Source organism: Agelaius tricolor, unplaced genomic scaffold (genome assembly GCF_023055355.1).
Source record: "Agelaius tricolor isolate 1412-34295 unplaced genomic scaffold, bAgeTri1.0.p SCAF_35, whole genome shotgun sequence".
NCBI lineage: Eukaryota > Metazoa > Chordata > Aves > Passeriformes > Icteridae > Agelaius > Agelaius tricolor.
Window position 1 is genome coordinate 3,546,750 of NW_027269295.1, and position 23,235 is coordinate 3,569,984.

The following is a 23,235-nucleotide window of genomic DNA, read 5'->3' on the forward strand; positions in this document are numbered from 1 at the left end:
TGCTCCTGCTGTGCAGTGAGCTCCCACACTGTGTCCCTGCTGCCCAGAGGAAGCTGAGTGGGTGTGGGGCTGTGCCTCCATCTGGGAATTGTTCTTATCAAACTGCTGTATGTCAGAAAGGAATAATAATAATAGTAATAATGTAATAGTAATAATAATAATAATAAAAACAACAATAACTTTTATGGTAAGCAAGCAGATCAGGAGGTCCAGCTGCTCCAGAGGCCTGACCTGCAGCTTGTGAGACTTGTTCTTATCAAACTACTTTATGTCAAAAAGGAATAATAATAATAATAATAATAATAATAATAATAATAATAATAATAATAAACATTTGATGGTAAGCAAGGAGATCAGGAGGTCCAGCTGCTCCTGAGGCCTGACCTGCAGCTTGTGAGCCTTTCCAGGGAATTTTTGGGTCTTTGTGCTGCAGCAGATTTTGCTGCGTGCCAGGAAAATCTCGGAGGAGTGGGGGAGAAACAACTGGGGGCTGCTGCAGGCTGCAGGAGCTGCTGGAAATGTCTCTCTGAGAAGCAGGGGAGAAGCCTAAGAACAGCAAGTTTCCTGCCATGATGCTGGTATATTTATGACTGGAAAGTTTTGGGTTGAAAAGGTCGTGAGCTGAGGGAGCAGCAGGGGCTGCCAGAGGCGATTCCTGGGCTCATCCCTGCCCTGCAGTGGGGCTGGGGGGGGTCCCAGGGTGTTGGAGCTCAGCTCATCCCTCCAGGTGTCCAGAGTTGCCAAGGACCCCGTCAGGGGGCTCAGAGACCCTGGCAGGCAGCCCAGAGCACCTGGGGATTTGATTGTGACCCCTGGAGCAAGTTGCCAGCTTTGTATGAGGGCATGAAAGTCACACAGGTTTGAATGGTGTAATAACAAAATGATCACAGGGTGAAAATGTAGATTTTAGGATTTTTGGTAAGGGGGTTACGGGGACAAGATGGAGAAACTTGGGCATGTCCAGCCTTTCTTCTTCTTCTTCTTGTTCTCCATTTTCTGCAGTGATGTTGGCACTTTGGGGTTGGTTTAGAGTAGAAGTGCACTGTCTAACATAGGTGATGGGTATTGGGAATTAAGTGTAAATATGTTCTATGTAGTTTGTAGCATAAAAGGACAACACCACCTCAGGGGCAGTCAGAGTGCCTGTGGCTGCCCTGCTGAGCAGATCTCAGCGGGGCAGAAAGAAAATGTTATAGATAAGAATTAATAAACAACCTCAAGAGTGAACAGTGAAGAGTCCAGACTCGTTCTTCAGCCGCGCGGGCCGGAGCAGAGACACCTGCACATCTGGGGCAGCAATGATCAACCAAAACCCGAGGCCACGGGGGTCTGGTGGCCACGTGTGATGGGACAGGGATGGGGAGCACTGGAGGGTGAGGGACAGTGCCCAGGGCAGCTGGGATGTGTGGGATTTGTGGGATTTGTGCCCATGGGGCTGCAGAGGGGCTGGGCTGGGCTGTGCCCCTTGGATGGAGATTCCAGCCCTGCCTCGGACCCCAGGTGGAAATGAGACATGCACATCTGGAGGTGGAGTGCACGCCTGTAGCGCTGCCAGTTTATTTATTCCTGAGAATGCTCCCCAGGTAGGGGCTGCAGGGAAGTTGACGGTGCTGGAAACAGCCTCTTTCCAAGGGATTCAGGGTTCTGACTGACCCTCACCTTCTCTTCCCCCCTGTAACTACCAGGGAAAAGGTGTTCCCTGCCTCAAGGGCCAGGCTCTGCAATTCCTCCTGGAGCCAACCACGCAGGAAGGTTTTCCAAAGGAAACGTGCTGAGCCCTGTGTGTGTTAAACTCATTAAGGATGAGCATTAAAGTTTCTGAAGCCTCTTGTTTCTATTAAAACATCTGTGTTGTCATGAGACACTGAGTTCTGTGCCTGTTTGGCTCAGAATGTTAAAAAGCAGTAATTAATAATTATTATTTTTTAAAAATAATTAAAGTAATTAAGTCAGTTTTCTGCTTGGATCCTAAATTGCACCTCCCAGGTGCTTAAAAAAGCCTGACCTGAAACTGAGAAGAACAAGAGCTTGAGACTGAGTTTGTTTTCACTGCCTGAGGTTCAGGCAGATGCAGTTCCTGATCCTCTTTCCATTTCCTTCCTCTGCAAGCGTGCCCTGCTCTTTAACCAACACCAGGGAGCTGTGCTTCCCTTCCCTGAGCTCTCCCCTCCAGGCACGGGGGCTGCAGTGCCAGGGGGACACCCCGGCCCTCCTGGGAGCCCAGAGTGGCAGGGATGATGTGCCTGGGGCAGCATTTCCCCTGGCAGGCTCTCAGCAGCACAATGGCCACAATCACTGCCTTGGCATGAAACTGCTGGGGCTGCAGTGAGCTCCAGCTGTGCCTGCACATCTCCAGGTCAGGTGTGGGAACCCAGAGCATCCCCCTGGCTGTCCAGAACAGCCAGGACCCCTGCCAGGGGGCTCAGAGACCCTGGCACAGAGCCCAAAATGCCTGTGGGTTTGATCATGACCCATGGAGCAAATTACCAACCTTAGATGAAGATCAGCAAGCCACAACAGTTTAGGTAGAATAATAGTGAAGTTATCACGAGGTGAAAAAATAGATTTTGGGGTTTCTGGAATGGGGGCAAGATGGAGAGAACTGGGCATGTCCAGCCTTTCTCCTTCTTCTTCTTCTTGGCCTCCCTCTTCTGCTGTGATGTTGGCACTTTTGGATTGGTTTAGAGTAGAAGCTCACTGTCTAACATAGGTGATAGGTATTGGGAAGTAATTGTAAACATTGTATACGTAGTTTTTAGTATAAAGACATAACACCACCCCAGGGGCAGGCAGAGTGCCTGGAACTGTCCTGCTGGATGGACCTCGGCAGGGCAGGAGAAAATATTTTATAGATAAGAAACAATAAACAACCTTGAGACTGAGAAATGAAGAGCCCTGACTCATTCTTCAAGCACCAGGCTGGGAAAAGAGAGTTTCTAACACCTCTTGGGGTCACTGTGACAAGCCAGAGATCCCGACAGCCCGGGGGCTGGGTGGCTGCTCCCTGGAGGGAATGAGGCTCAGATCCATGGCAGGGTGTTGGAGGGGCAGAGCTGTGCCCCCCAGCCCAGCCCTGCAGGCTGGCAAACCCTTCCTGCAGGCAAACCCTGGCATCAGGTGCCCGGCTTGAGTCCCACCTCAGCTCTGGGTGCCCCCATCAGTCCCAGGGAGGTGTTTGGGAGCATCAAGGATGAGCAGAGTGGGAGCAGGACAGGCCCAGCTCTGTTTCCAGGGTGTTGGTGCTGGCCCTGCCCTGCTCAGTGGAACCCCGCACCTGGTGCATCCCTTGTTGTGAGAAGAGCAGGCTGGTTCCTCCTCTGTGGGCTGATTCAATGGGGTTAAAGCTGACAGGAAGGCAAGCCTTGATCTTGATCTTCATCTTCTTGAGCATCCGCTCTGGGGGGAGAAGAGGCTGTGGCTGTCTGTGCTGGTTCCTCACCCATCCAGCTCCCATGGGGCACCTCAGCTCCAGAACACCAAGTTTGCTGAGTGCCCTGTTTGTACTCTGAATATCTGAGAAGCTTCAGGGACCTTCTCCTTCCTTGTGTTTTCTTTAATTCCCTACCAGCAGAAACTTCTTTGGCCTTTTGCTCCCTTGATTTCACATCAATCCCTTTACACCTTATCCCTTTAAAATCTTCTCAGGTCCACTCTTATAAACCCATTTATACCATAACCATATTTGGGGTTGGATTGGGGTTTTTTTTGTTCCCTTGGCAACGGGGATCTTTGCCCACAGCAGCTCTTCCCTGCAGTGCATCTGTGGGTGATGTTTCTGGCAGCCCCATGCCCTCCCCACCCTCCTGTGGGGTGTGAGTGATGCTGGGCAGCCAGGATGGCTCATGAGAGAGCTCTAATGGTTTCTGCCTTGCTGCTAAAAGTCTCAAATTTAATACAATTTAGGAGTGACTCACTTTAATTTTGTGACATTGGTGGCTTGTGGTCATGCTGGGACCTACAGGGGCAGTGAGGTCCTTTGTGCTGAGCCTCTTTTCATGAGCAAACTCTTTTTTAAAAGCCCTTTAAGTGCCGCCCTTCTGCCATTCTTCCAGATTTTGTCTTTTTCCTGTTATCCGGTCTTCAAAGTTACCTGACCCGCTCTGTGGCAGTAAGGGATGAGATCCAACAGCATTTTCAAAAATAAATAAATAAATAAATCAGTTTGTTATCCAGAAATCTCAAATTAGCAACCCTGGTTTGAATTATTTTAGCTTTTCCCATGCTCTCGGTTTCCTTGCGGAGGAAGGGAAGCGTGACCAGCACTGCAGTGCGTCCGTCCTCCCCGTGTTTCCTACCCTGGGGAAGCAGGAAGATCCTCTGGAGCCTCTTCTGGTGACAATTCCTGCGTCACCAGGGCTGGGCTGTTCCCTCATCCCCACGAAACCGCGGGCAGAGGGGATGGGAGCCGGGGCTCATTTTCCTTCTGGAGTCCCCTCGTCCCCAGGCAGGGACAGCAGCACCTCCCCGGGTTTAGGGGCTCCCAGCACTGCTCCCTGCCCTGCTGGGATGGCCTGACAGCTCCCTGCTGCTGAGTGACATCTGCTCCGTGCCTCAGTTTCCCCAGCTGCCACATGGAGATGACTGCAGCTCTTGCAGGTGGGTTTGGGTGCAGGGGGTAGAGGGGAAGGTGACGGTAACAACCTTTATTTTTGGCTTGGAGAGAAGAGCTGTGCCTCACCACTCCTTCACCTTGGGGTGATATAAATCTGTGTCTCCCTGTGACCCTGCCTCTCGGGATCTTTAGCTGCTCAGAGTGACTTCAGATGCATTAGAAAGTCTCTTTTCCCAGCCTGGCGTTTGAAGGAGTCAGGGCTCTTCATTTCTCAGTCTCAAGGTTGTTTATTGTTTCTTATCTATAAAAAGTTTTCTCCTGCCCTGCCCAGGTCCATCCAGCAGGACAGTTCCAGGCACTCTGCCTGCCCCCAGGGTGGTGTTATGTCTTTATACTAAAAACTACGTGTGCAATGTTTACAATTACTTCCCAATACCTATCACCTATGTTAGACAGTGAGCTTCTACTCTAAACCAATCCAAAAGTGCCAACATCACAGCAGAAGATGGAGGCCAAGAAGAAGAAGGAGAAAGGCTGGACACACCCAGATCCCTCCATCTTGCTCCCTGAATCCCCATTCTAAAATCCCCAAAATCTGCTTTTTCACCTTGTGATAAATTCACTATTATTCTACTTAATTTGTCATGGCTTGAAGATCTTCATCTAAGGTTGGTAATTTGCTCCACGGGTCACAATCAAACCCCCAGGCATTTTGGGCTCTGTGCCAGGGTCTCTGAGCCCCCTGGCAGGGTCCTGGCCATCCTGGACAGCCAGAGGGGTGTGCTGGGTCCTGACACCTCAGTGTCCCCAGCTGTCACATGGAGATGTCTGCAGCTCTTGCAGGTGGGTTTGGGTGCAGGGATGGGTTTGGGGCAGAGGCAGGAACTCAGCACTGCAAGGAGCAGAGGGGAAGGTGATGGTAACAACCTTTATTTTTGGCTTGGAGAGAAGAGCTGTGCCTCACCATTCCTTCACCTTGGGGTGATATAAATCTGTGTCTCCCTGTGACCCTGCCTCTTGGGATCTTCAGCTGCTCAGAGTGACTTCAGATGTGTTAGAAAGTCTCTTTTCTTAGCCCGGCAGTGGAAGAAGGAGTCAGAACTTTTCATTTTTTGGTCTCAAGGTTGTTTATTGTATCTTATCCATAAAATTCTCTTGACTTGCTGAGTTCTGCTCAGCAAGACAGTCAGAGGCACTTTGCTTGCTTCTGGGGTGGTGTTATTTTCTATACTAAAAACTACCTGTACAATATTTACAATACTTTCTAATACTTATTACTTATGTAGACAGTGAGCTTTTATTCTAAACTAATCTAAAAGTGCTAACATCACAGCAGAAGATGGAGGCTAAGAAGAAGAAGGAGAAAGGCTGGACACGATCAGATTCTTCTATTTTGTTTCTTGAACTTTTGTTTTAAAAATTTAAAAAATTTAGTTTTTACTCCGTGATAAATTCACTATTATTTTATTTAAACTTTCATGGCTTGTAATTCTTCATATAAGGTTGGTAATTGTTTTCTTCTAAGGGCTAAATCAAAGGCACAGGGGTCTTGGGCAGGGGCTGGAGTCCTCCAGGGCAGCCAGAGGAATTTCCTGGGTTCTGCCACCTGCCTTGGTGCTGAGCTGGAAGTGATGCCCTGAGCACACTGGGGTTGGTGTCAGATGCTGCAGGTGCCTCCACCCATCCCCTGCACCTTCCCAGAAAGGCTGGGGAGGAGCTTTCACCTGTGATCAGCAGCAAGGAAAGGTGTTTGGGCTCTCAAAGAAACAATGAGTGGTTAATAATAATGAAATTTAGCTGCTCCTACATTGTGATTTTGGTCTGTAAGCCTCAAAGCATTGGGTGGAAGAGGCCATGATCAATAAAGAGCTTTGTTTTCTAATTAACATATGAGGAGGAAGGGGAAGATCCTGTGGGTCTTCACAGCTGCCTTCACAATTGCTCACCTCTGTGTAGGTGATACTTTAGGGCTCAGCTAGCCACAATGACTCATGGCCCCATGTAACCCAGCCTGATGCTCATGACTGCAGCAGATTGTGAGACTGATAAGGGCTGCCGGCTTCAGAAAAACCTTGACTTGTGGGAGGAAGAAAATCTGCCTGAAAAACTGCATTCTTAGCAGCCTGCAAGGAAAGTGCAGAGTGCTGCTTGAAATGGCTTTGGATAGGAGAGTCCCTTTTCTGCCTTAGCCTGTTAGGGATCTTCTAAAGCTGATACCTGCCATCTCCTTGTTTGTTTGGGGTTTTTTTTCTGTTATGATTTTTTTTCTGCTTGCAGTCTCCTTTCTAGGCCTGGTTGCTTTGTGGTCCCCCACACCCATGCCAGCCCTGGCTGCTTCTGGAGGAGTTTGAGCTGAGATCTGGAGAAGCCCTTGAGGCACATCCCTGCTACAGGGCAGGAGAGCCCAGGGGTGAAGCACCCAGAGGAAAAAGGGTTAAAGTTTCTTGCATCTGCCAGCTCTTGTGGCATCAATCCATTTTAGCTTGGTACCTGTAAGTGAGTGCTCAGCAGATTTTACAGACTGCCTTTCTGGGGGCAGGAAATCACTTCTAGGCCAATAAAACAACTTTGCAGGAAGTTTCTTGCTCATCTGAAGAGCAGAGTGATGGTGAAGGAGAAAGGGCTGGGCAGTCAGTGGTGGCCTGGTGTAGTAAGGAAACAAGAAATATTTCTACTGTAATGTAACACAGCAAGGAAAATATTTACCTAAAATTCCCCTGCAGCCAGTGCTTTGGAGAGCAGGAATTTTATCTTGAGCAGCAGTTGCTGTGCAGAGGATCCCAAAGGTCTTATCAAAGCAGGAGCTTGAGGTGAGGCTCCTGGTACAGTAAAAACAGTGAGTGAGACCCTTGGTTGTGTGAGCAAGGGCAGCAGCAAGTGATAGATGTGATTTGCTCTCTTCCTTTTGAAAAGGGAGCTCTTTCTCTTTTCAGATAAAAATGAAAATGTAATTACAAACACCTGTGATATGTCTGGGGAAAGGAGCAGGAAGGGCGGATAAGGGACTGAAGAAAATCCCTGCCACAAGGACAGAAAGAGCAGAACCTGATTAGTTTATCTAAGGCAGTGTAGGTGATGTGATCACTGGGGGAGATCTTTCATCAGGGGAAGTCTCAGGGTCCTCAATCTCCTCGATCCACCTGGAAAAGGCAAAGCAGGGGCTGTGTCAAACTGTGAACAGTACAGCACACACTGGTGCTGACAGGGAACCCCAAAACCCAATCCCAGGGGAGGAGGCAGGTTCTCCATCCCTCTGGGATGGGGGCTCAGCTTCCCAGGGTTGCCTGGGAAGGAGGATTTGGCTAAACATAAGCTTTTGGGTTGAGGATGCAGGTAGAGATGAAGTGGAGCTTGGTTATGTGCAGCTTGGAAAAGGGGATGGTTGTTCTGGGCTGATGCTCTTGTAAAGCTGCACTTCTGACATGGCTCAATGAGATAAAAGGGTGAGAGAGTCTCCAAAAGAGAGAAGGATGGGCTTTTCTCCCTGGAGGAAACCTTGCTCCTCTTCCTCTAGCAGGAGCTTGGGGTATGTGCTATGGGGTGAGCTGTTTACATACCTTGCTGCTTTAAATATTTACTGTTAGAGCTCTGGATATTCTTGTTATTCTTCAGTTGCTGTAATTTTCCATCTTTCTCTCCCCCTCTCAGTGCCTTAGGTGCACATGGGTGCAATATGACCCAGCTGGTTTCAATGAAAAGGAACTCCTACTTCTAGCCCGGATATTTTATTTCACACTTCTCGGGGCTCGCCTCTTGGCCGCTCGATTTGCTGAACTTTTATTAGATCCAGGATGATACCATTGCCTTTGCTTGGGAAACACAGAGTGACCCAGGCAGCTGGGACTGACCCAGGCAGCTGGGACTGACCCAAACTGCCCCAACCTCTTCTGCTGAAGTGCTTTGAGCTCCTTCACCGGCTCCACCAGACGTCATTGTGACGCTCCCCACCACGGTCCATCAGGAAGGTTTTGAGGCTTTTTTCTAGTGGTTTATTTCTTTTTGCCTCCTGTTGACCTCAAAAACAGGGTTCCCATCACAGCATCACCCCAATCCCTGTGTGACCACAGTTCAGAGAGTGCCACCAAACTCCAAGCAGGGGCTGCCATGTTGAATTTTATGGGATTTGCAAGGGGGTAGGCTCTGAACATCAAAAAATGTGCTCGGTGCTTCCTCAGATTGCTTGTATTGCTCTTTTAAATTCTTCTTTACCATAAGGATTTTTAGGTTGTCTTGCTTAGTTTTTGTTTTGGTTTTTTTTTTTGTTTTCCTGCTTAAACCCATTCTACCACTTCGTGATGAGGCTGCAGTCAGGATGTTGAACAGATTCTGTAAAAGCTAATCCAGGTTCTGTTCTTCCAGTGGGCGAGTCATCCATGATTTTTAACAAAGAGGGACCTTTTTTCTTGCTCTGTAACAAAGTTAATTATTAACAGCTACATTTTTACCTGCTGGAAATGGATTGCTGATGTGACCCACGTAGGACTGCTTGGGAGGGGAAAAATAAAGACACTTGTTTTCAAAAATCAATGCCAGCGGCACGGGCCAGCCCTCTGTGGTGGGGACAGCAGGGAGCTGGCACCCGGGTGCTGAGCTCAGTGCCACAGGAGCCACAGGTCCATGGCCATTCCTGTTCTCCTCCAAGCCATCAGGAACAGCAGGTGGTGCTGAGCCAGGGGGGCACCAAGGAGTTTTGCTGGCAGTGCATTGCAGGAAAGGCATTTTTGTTTGCAGTTGTGATGCAGAGAGATGCAGAGTTGTTCCTCCCCACACTCCTCTGGTGTGAGGAGGGGAGAGTAAAAAATGAAAGAGCTGAGCACTGCTGCCTGTCAGAGGAGAGGAAACCCACTGTACCTGCCCTAAAATATCATACCTCTGTGGTAAAGGTGCTCTCAAGATTATTTAAACAGTTCTCATGGTTTCAAGTAATGCCTTTCCTTGGACAGTGTGGAGAACCTGGAGCTTGTTGAGTCTGGGAAACTGGTACTGTTGGTTTCATTTTCTGGATCATGTGCACTCTGGGGGAGTCTGTGGTGTTTGCAGACTTTAAATGTGTGAAATTAAAAGGGTGACATCTGTGGTGAAGCTCCTACTTTCTGCAATAACTGTACTACTGTTTTACATAATTTTCCTTTATGGCTCACCCAAAGTGGACTGAAAGCCCAACCCATTCATTTTTCCTTTCCTGTTGATGTGCCTGGACACATTTCAGGGGGTATCATCACTTTAAAATGATGCTATTAAAACACAGGGCAGGGAGGATAAAAAAGAGGGTCAAGAGGGCAGGATTTGAATCAACACCGGAAAGGGAGAAGCATCAGATAGCGAGATGCTCAACCTGGGAGGGTGTGAGAGGAGGGGAAGGGGCAGCAGTGTCACAAACGGGGTTGGTGTCGGTGCCAGAGCGTTTTCCTCGCTGGCTGGGGCTGGAGTGGAGGGAGCTGTGGCAGCATCGAATGCCAGGCTCAGCATCGCGGCGAGTTTTGCCTCCCCCTCTGCTCCTTCCCGCAGCGCTGATTTTCCAGAGCGGGGCTGCTTGGATTTGGCAGCTGTGTATTAACCCAGCGCTGGTTTGATTTCCAGCAATCACAAAACGGAGCGTGGCCGAGTTGTCCCTTTCCAAACAAGGCTAAACCGCGAAGCGAAAAGCTCCATCAGCGCCGGAGAACATCGGGGCAGCGACCCACCCGTGTGGGGCCGCTTCCACCGTCCGTGGGGCAGCGCTGCTCGGTTCCCCAGCGTGTCCGCCCTCCCCGGGGCTCCGAGCCGAGGGGCACAGCGGGCCCGGGGGATGCGGCGCAGCCCGGGGCACACAGCAGGGCGGGGCGGGGGTCGCTGCCGCCGCCCCGCGGAGGGGCAGGCGCGGCGGAGGGGGCGGCGTGACGGGCGTGGGGAGCAGCCAGTGCGCGGCGAGGGGCCGTGCCGGGCCGGGCCGGGCTGGGCCGGGCCGGGGGCATGGCTGGCTGCCCGGCGGGGCGGGGGGCGGCCGCAGCCGCTCGCCCTCCGCCATTCGCGCGGCCGCAGCGCGCACCGCGGAGCCGGGGGGCAGCGCCCCGCGCCCCGCCATGGCCGACCCGGCCGTCAGCGCCCACCTGGAGGGCATCATCTCCGACTTCGAAGGTGGGTGGAGCGCGGGGCTCGAAGGGGGACCCGCGGAGGGAGCTCCGGTGGGAGCAGCCGCTTTTTGGGGTTCAGCCGGGAGGAGCCGCCGTCCTGCCTTTATTTTCAGTCTGTGGAGCACTTCATAGTTGCTACCTTTGCAGAGGGAGAGGCTGGGGAAAGCTCCGTGTGTCTGAAGCCAAAAGCGGAGAGGGCTGAGCTCGGCTCGGCTCGGCTCGGCTTGCCCCGGGCTCGGCTTGCCCCGGGCTCGGCTTGCCCCGGGCTCGGCTTGCCCCGGGCTCGGGGTCCGCAGCCTCCCCGCACCGCTGGAGCCCCGGGAGGGTCCTGGCGAGGCTGGGGTGGCGCCCCGCGGGTAGGGAGGGCTGGAAGGAGCGGGATGCCCCAGGGAGGCATCCCCAGGGCTGTCGGCGCCTTTTGTCCGGAGCGGCTGCGGCCGGTGGTGGATCTGCCAAGGCAGGGTCCTACGGGATGTTTCTCCTTTCCTGCCCTTCCCGAGCTGATTTATGCAGTTTTTTCAGCTGAAAACACCCGCCTGACCAGACTGAAAGTCTGAAAAAGAAAGCCAGGCAGAGTTCCTTCTGTCGATTCCCACTTTTGGGCTGCAAACACAGCTCTGGGATGTGGATAACGATCCCAAGTTTCCCGAATCCCCGCAGCGGGAGCTCTGCAGTTGTCCCGTGGCAGAGCTCCAGCGCCCTTGGAGGATCTGCCCGCAGCCCCCTCGGCGTGCGGGCCGGGACGGCTTCTCCCCCGCTCTTCTTGCCTGGTATTCTGCTTTTTCCAGGCGGGACGATAAGCTGGCGGGGAGCGTGCTGCTGCCAGATGGGTCTGGGAGTGAGAGACAGGCAGAGGAGGGCTGGGGGGCTGTGCCTGGAGCAGGCGATGAGAGATCGGCTCGGGGGAGCTCATCTTCCTCCCGAGCAGAGTTTTGGAAGAGCAGCTCCATCCATCCCTGCGCGCTCGGCGCGTCCTGGCAGCGACCCAAGCCGAGCTTTGTGCAGCGGTTTCTAGAAAAAAAAAAAAAAAATAAAAAAAAGAAGAAAAAAAAAAAAAAGAATCCGAAATAGCGGAGATGTTGGGGCCGCGGTGAAAGCTTATCCAGGGGCTGCGTGTGCAGCGCTATAGGCTGAGGCTCCTCCGCCTCCTGGAGAAGCCGGGCTGACCTTGGGCGAGCAGAGCTCTGCTGCTTTTCCTGCTGGGGAGCCCAGGAGGCTCAGAGAGCCGGGGTTCCTCTTCCAGGTCAGGCAGGAAACGGGTGGCAGAGCTGGGGTCTCTGCGGCCCCTGCCCCGGGGTTTAGACACGGTCACCTCGCCTGTGTCAGCCCCTGGGCTTTCCCCAGCGCAGGAGGCTGAGGGAGGTCACGTCCCTCGGAAGATTGGGACTAACAAGTGTCGGGACACAGAGTGACCCGAATCCGCCGCCCCTTTGGGTTCAAGGGCGCCTTTGTGACTGTCCTTGAGCTTCCCCACCGTAGGGCCGCGAGCTGATGTAATTACCGCTTCCCTCTGCTGCCCCAATTGCATTTAAATCTCTGAAGAATGAGTAATTCCCCACTCGGATACGATAAAGGCTCTGCTGTGGGCCCCGCGCTGCCTGTTCGGGCTGTGTGTGTTCCTCTGTGGCACCCAGCAGCTCCGTCCTGCCTTTATTTTCAGTCTATGGAGCACTTAACAGTTCCTGCCCGTGCAGAGGGAGAGGCTGGGGGAAGCTCCGTGGCTCTGAAGCCAAAAGGTCTGGCCTTGCCCTTGAGCAGGGATCTGGGCTACTGTTTCAAAATTTAATTAGCTCTCAGCCTGGCACAGCAGCTTCCCAAAAAGCAGCAATTAATCTGCAGCCCGTAGGGCAGGAGATGCAGTGTTCCCGTCTGCTGGGTGGGTACCTCAGCCCCACGCAGCCCCTGGCCAAGCAGGAAAGATCTGCCAAAAACACCACGGAGCAGCAAGAGCAGAGCATCCAGAGCTCTCTTTGTTCCCTGCAGTCACACTCTGCCTGCCCTCCCCAGCCACCCTGGCTGCTCCTGCCTGTTTTCCTCCCAGCGTCCCTGCTGTGTTGCAGCAGGCAGGGAGCTGCAGCCTTGGCTGTGGAGCTGCCAGCCTTGCTGAGCCCGAGGAGGCTGCAAGGGCCCCTGGGGAGAGGGAAGCAGCACCAGGTACTTGATTCCAGTTCAATTTCCAGATTAAAGCCACATTTGAGAAGAAAACAGAGCACAGCAGAGTGTGTTCTTGCTCGTGCCCAGTGCTGTGATGGGGATGCTCACAGTGCCCATCTTGCACTGGCCAGCAGCTCCTGCAGGAGAGCACTAGAAAAGTCCAGGAGCTGTTCCCAGAGGAGCTGTGGCTGTCCCATCCCTGGCAGTGCTCAAGGCCAGGTTGGATGGGACCATGAGCAGCCTTGTTTCGTGGAAGGTGCTCTCTGCCCGTGGCAGAGGGGTTGGAAACAGATGATTTGTGAGGTCTCTCCCAACCAAATCCATTCTGTGATTCTAATCCCCCTTATTTGACTGACAAAAGCTCCCCTGTCTCTAATGGGGCAGAGCATCATTAGGTCTGTGGTTTGCCAGGATTTACAGAGCACAACAGCTCTGCCCCTGGGTTTACAGATCCTGGCAGGTTTTCAGGAGTGTGGCTGGTCCAGCTGTGATTCCAGCAGTGCTTCCCAGGCTCTCCTCTGCTCTGAGGGGGCTCTGGGTCCCTCAGCTGCCCGGGCTCTCAGCACAGGCCCTGAGCTGCAGGGAGGGGAGGCTGCAGTGCTAAATCCACCTGCTGAGGTGAGAATCCCTGCAGCCCAGAGCTCCCTGAGCCAGCCAGGCTGGGTGATGTGGGAGTGCTGGTGCCCCACTGTGCAGGGGGTGATGCTCCTGCTCACAGCTTTGGTTGGCTGTGATGATGCACAAAGATAATCCCAGTGTGTGGAACTCATCATGCTGCCAGAGCTGTGAAGCTTTGTGCACTCAGTTTCTGCTATCTGGTAGTGAGACAGGGCAGATCTGCTCCAGTCCCTCATGCCAGGGTGACTGAGGTGTGTTTTTGCTGGCAGTTTCTGGTACAGAGCACTGATGCCAAGCACTCCCTGCCTTTGCCAGTGCTGTCAGTCAGCACCAGATTGGTTTCCCTGTAATGATGAAGCACAAATTGTCACAGTGGGTGTAAACTGTGCCTGCTGGAAACGCTGAGTGGGGCTGTGAGTGTGTGGAGAGCTCTGCAGGAGGGTTCCCAGGGGTTCTGTGTGGGGGCAGCTTTGCTCTGGCAAAAACCATGAGACAGCACTTGTGGATGGCTCCTCGTCCCTGATTTTCCCATTGCTCAGAGCCCAGCTCCCTTGGGAAGCCTTGGCAGTGCTGTGGAGCTGGGTGGGGAGCCTCCAGCCCTGCCAGGACATGACACTGCTCATCAGAAGGTTTCTCTGGCCATTTTATTTATTTACTCTTCCTTATTATTGCACACTTTTCAGACACTTCTCTCACCACCCAGTGCAGGGTATTTTTAGTATCTAACCATCACAGTTTGTCCCAGTGAGGTACAAACTTGGGCTAAGTTTCATCCCAGTTTTAAGTGCCACCAAAATCCATCACCCAGCTCATTTTCAGGAGGGCTCTGCATTATAAATAGACTTTTCTACGTGCACAAAACTCACACACTCATCCTTAAACCTTCCTTGAGCAGATGCCTGGCATGTCTGTGGGACACGTGGTTGTGCTGCATCCCTGGGCTGTGCAGGGCCACGTTCCTGCTGCCCTGGAGCAGCTGCAGCCGCGTGCTGCACATGCTGGGACTCACCCCGGGCTAATATTAGCAGGAGCGTGCCAGTGTGGGTGATGTGCCTTGAGTTCAGCAGGGTGGAAGGGCCTGGAGGTGGGATGTGCTTTGTTTTTGTGTGTCTCTCCCAGGCCCAAGGGTTTGCAGGATGAGCTGCAGGCAGGGAGTGTGTGACTAACGGTCCCTGGTGTGCCAGGGCTCAATGCCTGGAAAAGGAAACGCAAAAAGATCTTTTCCTATTTCCATCTTGGATCATCCCAGCCCTGGGAGTGAAGCAAAGCTCCTCAATTGTTGGATTTCCTGGGCTGTCCACAAAAAGTCACACTGTGACTGGTTTCTCCTGGAGCTCTTCGTGGCCAGCTCGGTGTGGGCACAGCCAGAGCTGCTCCTCCAAGACTGCAAATCACCTCTGATACCCTCAAAGCTGGGCTTTACAGCCACTTCAGAGTGCTCTCTCTTCTCATTCCACATCTGTGTTTCTCTGCCTGAGACAAAAGGATGGGCTGGATGGGGATTTTCTGCCAAATCCTCCTGTGGTGGCAGAGGAAGGAGGCAGAGGAAGGTGCCTGTGGGAAGGGAAGTTTTGTGTCCTCCCCAGCAGAAGTTGTATCTTCAGAACTGCCCTATGAGCCACAAAGTCAGAAACCTGCATCTGCCTGGTCACAGCAGTGGGTACCTGCTGCTGTGGGTTGGGCTTTTCCCTGTGTAAATCGAATTCTTTGGGAATAAAAATGTTGTGAGGGAGTGGGAAGGGAAGAACAGGTGATCTCTGTCCACGTGAACTGGGCTCTGAAGATGGCCCCTGGCCCTGGTTTGGCTGCAGGATCATCCAGAGGTTGCTGTTTACAGTCCTGCTGTGCAGGATGGGCTGGGCTGTGTGTCCCACTGTGGCCCTGAGCAGTGTCCCCGGGGCTGTGACAGCAGGGAGGGCCCCAGGGCAGAGTGAGCACAGCCTGTGCTGACCACAGAGACCCTGCAGAGGAGCCTGGCTGGGACGGGACAGCGAGGGGATGGCTCTTGGCACCAGCCAGGGCAGCTGCTTTGGTTTACAAGCACAGTGCTGGTGCCTGGAGGGGATCAGGGGCTGCAGCACTGTGCTGGCTCTTCCCAGTGCCTGAGGTCCTGTGGCACCTTTCCCTCAGAAAGGGACCCACCTAAAGTGCTGCACTCTTTGCTCATTGCCTCTTGGTGGGTTGGGGTGGGAAGCACCTCTGGGATGTGTTGGGTCAGGTCTGAGAGCTCCGAGTGACCATGGCCAATACATGCCAGCAAATCTGGGGCTAAATTAGTGCCAGGCATTAACCTGGCACCTCTGGGTGCCCCAAGGCCTCACTGGGTGCTGGTTTAACTTCTGCTTTGCTGCCCTTCCTTGCTGGGAGCTGCTCAGCCCTTTTTCCAGGAGCCAGGACTAAGGCAGCCGCCACAAAAACCTGGATGTGGACATGTCATAAATCCAAAAATAATAATGGAGACTTCAGAGCCCATAATCACTCCAGATATTCCCATTTCTGACTTGGGAAGAATCTTTCTGCAAGGATATCATGTGGGCTCTTTCCCTCTCCAGCCTCCCTGTCCCCTCCTGCTGCAGTGGACTCTGGCACCCCTTTGGTCTTTAGCAACAAGCCAAGTGACCCTAAATCCAGGTTGAGCCTGTTTGGAGCCTGTAAAATGAGTCAGTGGGTCTGAGTTCAGTTCCTGGGGGGCTGTGCCTGGTTGGTGGGGGTCAGGCTCCATCAGGGGAGCTCTTTGGGGCTGTCATGCCCTTGACAGGGGTGGGGTTGTGTCCTGGCCCCCTCTCATTTCACACCTGCAGGGTTTGCTTTGGTCCTGGCACCCCTCTGGTGGCAGCAGCAGCTTGTACCCAGCTGCTGTGCTGGTGCCATCGTGGGCAGAGCCCTCCTGGGGCCAGGAGACCCCTCCTCACCTCCCTCCCTGCCACACACAGAGCAGGCGAGGAGGAGCAAGAAGGGGTTTGCTGTGGTAACAAACAAAGCAAGAAGGGCTTTTCTTCTTGGCCAAGAAAGGGTTTGTTGCTGTTCCAGCTCATTCTGAGCAGCTCTCATCTCATCTCCTGATGGCTGTGACTCAGGCTTTTATCCTGATTGCTTTTGTGAGGCTGCTGGGTGCAGCTCGGCCCTTGGCTCTCCTGGGGACACCTCCAGAGCGGTGGCACAGGGACAGTGCCCACCCAAGCTGGCCCTTGGCTGGTTTGTGTGCCCAAAGGGGGGATGCCATGGGTGCTGTGGGACCCTGCAGCCTCCCAAAACTGTTTGGGGTGGGTAGGCACAGTCAGTGTCAGCCAGCTGCGCTGTGGTGAGGTTTTCAGGATGAGGGAAGAGATGGGAATTTGACTTCATGTTTTCAGAAGGCTGATTTATTATTTTATGATATGATATGGTATTATTGTCACATTTTATGAAAAATCCTTTTGCTAAGATCTTTTCTCCTGAGAAGCTGAAAAGCCTCAGGAACAAAATGTAACCAATGGTTATCTGCTGCTGTGGAATGCAACAGGTGCATCTGTGATTGGTCTCATGCAGTTGTTTTTAATTAATGGCCAATCACAATCCAGCTACCTCAGACTCTCTGGTCAGTCACAAGATTTTATTATCATTCCATTCCTTTCTGTTCCTAGCTAACCTTCTGATAAAATCCTTTCTCTGTTCTTTAGTGTAGTTTTAAAATATCATTTTCTTTTAATATAATATATATCATAAAATGATAAATCAACCCTCTGAAACATAAAGTCAAAATTCTCATCTCTTCCCTTGTCCTGAAACCCCTGTGAACATCACCACTATATTATATTATATTATATTATATTATATTATATTATATTATATTATATTATATTATATTATATTATATTATATTATATTATATTATATTATATTATATATTATCAATAATATATCAATCATATCATATCAAATCTACCATATATCTTAATTTTATCGTATTTTATATTCGATTAATTTCATTATATTTTATATTTTATCAATTTTATTATAGTATATATTATACTATAAGAATTTATATACTAAGACTATACTAAACTATAGAGAAAGGCTACAGACAGAAGGCTAGGAAAGAATGATAATAAAAACCTGTGACTGACCAGAGTCTCGACACAACTAAACTAAAATTAGTCATTAAGTCAACACAATTCACATAAAACCAATCAAAGATACACCTGTTAGTAAATGATCTCCAAGCTACATTCCAAAACAATCAGATAATTATTGCTCACATTTCTTTTCTGAGGCTTCTCAAGAGAAAAAATCCTAGTGCAGGGATTTTTCAGAAAACATCATAGTAACATCCAGCCTCCTGTGGATTGCAGAGCAGGGGACGTTGTGACATCAGTCTGTGCCACTCCTCCTGGCATAGAGGTGGCAGTTTGGGACAGAAGCATCACAAAATCCCTTGCTAGGGTGAGGTGGGTGCTCTGCCAGCCCTGGGGGTGGTGGTGGGGGCATGGCGCTGCTCACTGCACTGGTTTGGGGCACAGGGAGTGTGGTGAGCACTGGGGTTGGGACTGAATCTTTGTGTCATCTTGGCCAGTGGAAGTAAAACTGCAGGGAAATGTGCCAAGGATGGATTTGATTTGGTTTTTCAGAGCTCTGCTCCCTGCCAGCCTCAGGAGGTTTGGAGAGCAGCTCACACCGCAGTGCTGGGTGTCCCCTCCAGGAGAGCCAGCAGAGCTGGCTGCAGGGACACCAGCAATCAGGGCAGCACTGCAGGGCTGAAGGGCTCCTGGACCTTCCTTTGCCCCAATTTCCCCTTTTTCTGGACCTTTTTAACCAGCACCACCCATCAAAGCATCCTCTCCAATGGAGACTTGACTGACTCAATCACCCAGTCCCTGGTCACCCCCTCTCCATGTCCCTTGCTGGGCACTGGGATTCAGCCACCTGGGGCTGGCATCCGTGGCACCAGCACGGGGCAGGCTGGGCTCTGCAAGACCATCTGCATTGTACTTTTGTCTCTGGGTAATCATTTCAAGGCATTTTAGAAATATTAGTGAACCAAACCAAATCTGCAGCCCCATGGGAGGCACAGAAAAGATTCATTTCTCTCCTTCCTCCTCCCCCTGTGAAAGGAAACTGGAGCACAGACAGGAGACAGGAGCTGGAGTGAGCCTCTGGCAGAGGCAGTAATGCAATCTGCTGGGCTGGATACCCTGTGTTTTATGTAATTTTCTGTACAAGTATGAAATGAATATAAGGGATGTACAATACACTGCTCTGATCTGGAAGCATTTTGCTGTGAGTTAATGGTTACATAAACCCAAGTGTAATAGAGAATCAAGCTAAAATCTTTTGAGAACTGCATTATGGGCACTGGAAAGCTGGGATTTTGTATTAATCTGAGTGTGGATTTTATTGTTTTTTTCTATTCTTAGTCGTGACTTTGCTTTTGCATGTTCATTTCTGGGAAAGGAGCAGTTTGCTGCATCAGCCTCAGGCTGTTTTATTCCTTGCTGTGAGTGAGAGAAAAGCTGCTTTGATTGATGTCAGAGCCCTGAACTTGCACTTATCCCCGAATTTCCACCAGAACTCACCTCTTGGTGCTGTTTACACCATTCAGGAAGGCCCTGCATAGTGACCCCACATTGCAGCCTTTCCTTGTGCATGTGATTCCTGTCAGAGCAGGCAGTCTGCTGCAACTTCCTTTGAAGGCTGGCTGTGAAATCAGAGAAGGGATTTATTTGGGCATAAACTGTTCATAACCTGACCCAGGATAGTGTGAGAGTCAGGGTGCAACAGCAGAGTGTCACTAAATATATATAGATATTTTTAGATATAGATCTAGATAGATAGGTATAGATAGGTTAGATAGATAGATGGATAGATAGATTTATTTATTTTATATATGTGGTGCAGCAAGGTTGTTTTTTTGGTGAAGTTAAGGTGTGAAGCCTTCTGGCACAAGCACAGGGAGGGGCCCCAGCAACCCTTACTTCTCTTCTTTCTTTTGTTAGATCCCCAGAAGCTTTGGGAAAGGTGCTTTTAAAATGTCCTGCTGTGGTTTCTGTGGATGTAAGAGGGGATCTGAGTTTCTCAGGCTGTTTTGAAGCTGTGTGTGCTCACAAAATCCTGCCAGCTTGTGCAGCCTGCCCTGCCAGGGATTTTCCACCTCAGCCCCATGGTTTTGGCCGCACTGAGGGGCTCAGGGGAGCTGGGAACCCCTTGTTGTTGAGGATGGGGTGCAGATATCCTGCTGTGGCCCTGCAGCAGGGGTGCAGCTCCCTTCCCTTTCTGCTCTGGGACCTTTAAGTTTAATACACAATGGAAATGCCCTATAGGAACATGCACAACACCCTACTTGCCCCCATAACTGAGCCTTTAGCTCGCTCCAGTGCACCCATCCCTGTTATGGGTGCTGGCAGCTCTTCAGGTTCTTGTTTATTGTTATCTAGAGTTTTGCACACTGTCCACACCAGGCTCAGCACACTGGAAAAGCACCACAAAAATGGCCAACAGGGTCTTTTAAAGCTAAACTATCCAATTGAGAACTGACACCTGGATTATTTTCCCTTTTAACCCAATAACTGATCCCACAGAGCCCACAATGCGGATTTTTCTGCCCAATTACAAAATGCCACCCAAACCCATGAAGAAGAAGGAAGAAGAAGCATGAAGAAGAAACCCAGGATGACACCCTGTGCCCTCCATCTTGCTGCCATCCACAACATACTAAAAATCCCCAAACCTAAATTTCTCACCAAGTGATTCACCTACACTACTCTCTATAATCTATTTCACACTTTTGTGGGTTCCAGTCTATCTTGAAGTCTGGGAAACTTTCTCCATGAATGAGGGTCAAGGTCAATGCTGCACTGGGGGTCAGGGCACCCCAGAGCAGACACAGAAATATTCCCAGTGCCCTGGGTTTCCACTCTTTGCTCTCAGCCCGGGCCAGAAAAGCCCCGTGAGCACCCTGCTGCCTGTGACAGGCCTCTGGGAAGCTTTGGGGCCGTGAGCAGTGAATGCTGGCTTGGGTTTCCAAGGGTTCCTTGAAAGATGAGAGCTGCAGCCTCCCCCCTTTCCTGCCTGGGAACAGGAGGTGACCATCTGGTAGCAGTTTAGAGCTCTCAAACGCTGCCATTGTGTGCTGGGGGATAACGGGGCGCCCGCTGCCCCGGCCCCACAGGGCTCTGGTGTGTCCAAAAAGCCAGGGAAAGCTCTCTGTGCTTAACAAAGCAAGCAAATGTAACCCCTGGGTTACAGGGACCACGAGAGGGGCACAGGATGTTTGGTGGGAAGCAGTTGGGGGCCGTGGCTGTGACAGAGCTGCGAGGCAGGTCCCAGAGGAGCCAGCATCCCTCGCTGTTTATTTTGGTCTCCTCCTGGCTCTGTGCAGAGATGCTGCCTTGTACAAAGCCTCTCCCTGGCCTGTTGGTGGGATATTCTGATAAAAAGGGAGGAGAGGAGGAGGAGCAGATGTTGCAGATGTTCCCTGGCTGACCCTCCTGGGGTGCCCAGGGCCAGCCTGGGCTGGTGGCAGTGAGCTGTGTGCTCCAGAGCTTCCAGCTGGGACATGTGTGGGCTGGGCTGTGTGTTTGGGGGTGTGTGTGCTGGTTTGTGTGTGTTTTTCCCTTTCACAAACAGGACAGGACTGCTGGGGTGTGTTCCTTGGGCTTTATTTGCAGCATCAGCCTCATTACATGGCTGAGACAATAGGAAGATGGCAAAGCTCATGTACAGCCAGCAGCAGCCAAAGATTTCTTTGTTACAGAGCATCTTAAAAACTTTCTAGCCAATAACAGATTGCTAAAGCTTACAGACAGTTGTTCTAACCAATTACTAAAAGTACACATACACTTATTTCACACAATGTTTACTTGTATGCTTTCTATAACAATACACAATACTTCATTATTAGGCTTAAAACCTTCTACTATCTTGCTAAACATATTTTTCTGCAATCTTAAGGTCTACCTTAACCTTCTACTATCTTGCTAAACATATTTTTCTCCAATCTTAAGGTCTATCTTAACCTTCTACTATCTTGCTAAACATATTTTTCTGCAATCTTAAGGTCTGCCTTAACCTTCTACTATCTTGCTAAACATATTTTTCTGCAATCTTAAGTTCTATCTTAACCAAACCTAAGACTTAAACTATTGTTTCATGTCCTTACTATACTGTTGTAACTTTTTGTACCTTCAGGCTTTACAGCTACAGCTAATTCTAAGTTTCTCTACTCTTTCTGTTTCTAAGACCTACCTTTCCAACTTCCTAAAAATCTTCTTACCTTTACTGTTTCCCACATTGTGGAGTCCCTGTGCAGGAGCCAGATCCCTCCATGGCATCTGGGCACCCTTGTGCCATCTCTGCAAGACTCTGGGCTGCTGCTGCAGGAGCTGCTGGGATTTGAACCAGACCTCTGGCTGCATCCCTAAATGTTGGAATCCTGGATGCTGAGAATTTTAAACTTTCTGTGCCTTGCCTTCAGCTGCTGTTTTTGTGAGGAATACAGACACTTCCCTGCAGGAAGCTGGGAGGAGGAGCAGAGGCTGTTTCCTTTCCTTTCCTGGCTCTGGGGCAGCACACACTATTTATAAGTTTTTTCTCTTTTTTTTTTGAGAGCTGTTGTGCTTCCTGAGGTCCTTCTCTCTCCTCATGCAAGGTGGAGAGAGGCAGAGCTGAGCAGGGAGCCCCAGCCACGATCAGGGCCAGCACTGCTGAAGGTGACATTCCCAATGTCATCGTGCTCGTGGCAGTGGGGCTCTGTCTCAGAGGTGGAAACACAAACCCTCGTGGTCACAGCCCTCCTTCCTCATGCCTGGGATGTCTGACCTTCTCCAGGCCATGCTGAATTCATGGGAAGTGCCAGCAGGACGAGCTGGGTACTGAAACCCCTGTGAGCCATGGGGTGGTCACCCCATCCTGCAGAGAGGGGTGAGAAAGCTCCTGGGTTGTCCCCAGGAATGCCACTGGGACCTGGGGCTCCTCGTGATTTTGCTGTCAGAAACTGAGCTGAGCCATTTCTGCCCCTCTTTGGGGTGAAGGTTCCTTGCCCAGCCCCTCAGCCCCTTCCTGCCCCTGGCACAGCAGCACAAGGGAGGATTTATCTGCAGGGCTTGGTTGTCCTCAGGCTGTAATCGTGGTTCTGCAGCTCTGCCTGGGGCTTTTTGAGCCCCTTTGTGTCTGGGCTTTGACCTTTTTCTCTTTTCTGCAACAGAAGGACCTGGAAAAAAGCCATTTTTGGGTGTTGTAATTCAGTCCAGCCCTTTGATAAGGACAGGGGCTGGCTGTGCTCCAGAGAGACCACATGGGTGGCATTGGGCAGATTTACCCTGGCCTTGAGGCACTTTGTGGGGTTGAAAGTCAGAAGAAAGGGGCTGTGTAGGTCAGCATTGCAATGGGGTTACTCACCATTTCTTTGGGCAGGTTTACCCTGGGTTTGGGACACTTTGTGGGGTTGAAAGTCAAAGGAAAGGGGCTGTGTAGGTCAGCATTACTATTGGGTTACTCACCATTTCTTTGGGCAGGTTTACCCTGGGTTTGGGGCACTTTGTGGGGTTTAAGTCAGAGGAAAGGGACTGTGTAGGTCAGCATTGCAATGGGGTTACTCACCATTTCTTTGGGCAGGTTTACCCTGGGTTTGGGGCACTTTGTGGGGTTTAAAGTCAAAGGAAAGGGGCCATGTAGGTCAGCATTGCAATTACTCACCATTTCTTCGGGAAGGGACAGCAGGGCTCAGGGGAGTGGAGATGATGGATGTGGCTCATGTGAGGAGCCCTTGGAGGTCAGCAGGGCTGTTTGTGCCCAAAGCTCATTGGCAGGTCAGAAAGAAATCCC

The 23,235-nt window shown here is 51.1% G+C and overlaps 1 protein-coding gene across 4 annotated transcripts in view; it reads left to right on the forward strand.

Annotated features, from left to right (window-relative positions):
- SEPTIN9 (septin 9) overlaps window positions 1-23,235 on the forward strand; it is a 165,142-nt gene that overhangs the window by 73,698 nt on the left and 68,209 nt on the right. Inside the window, exon 1 of one of the 4 annotated variants that reach the window (XM_071452606.1) lies at window positions 10,426-10,669. The exons of the other annotated variants lie outside the window; for them this stretch is intronic. Within the exon in view, the coding sequence (XP_071308707.1) occupies window positions 10,615-10,669 (55 nt within the window). The 5' untranslated portion in view covers window positions 10,426-10,614. Of the gene's footprint in view, window positions 1-10,425; window positions 10,670-23,235 lie in introns of those variants that run through there. 4 annotated transcript variants of the gene reach the window in all.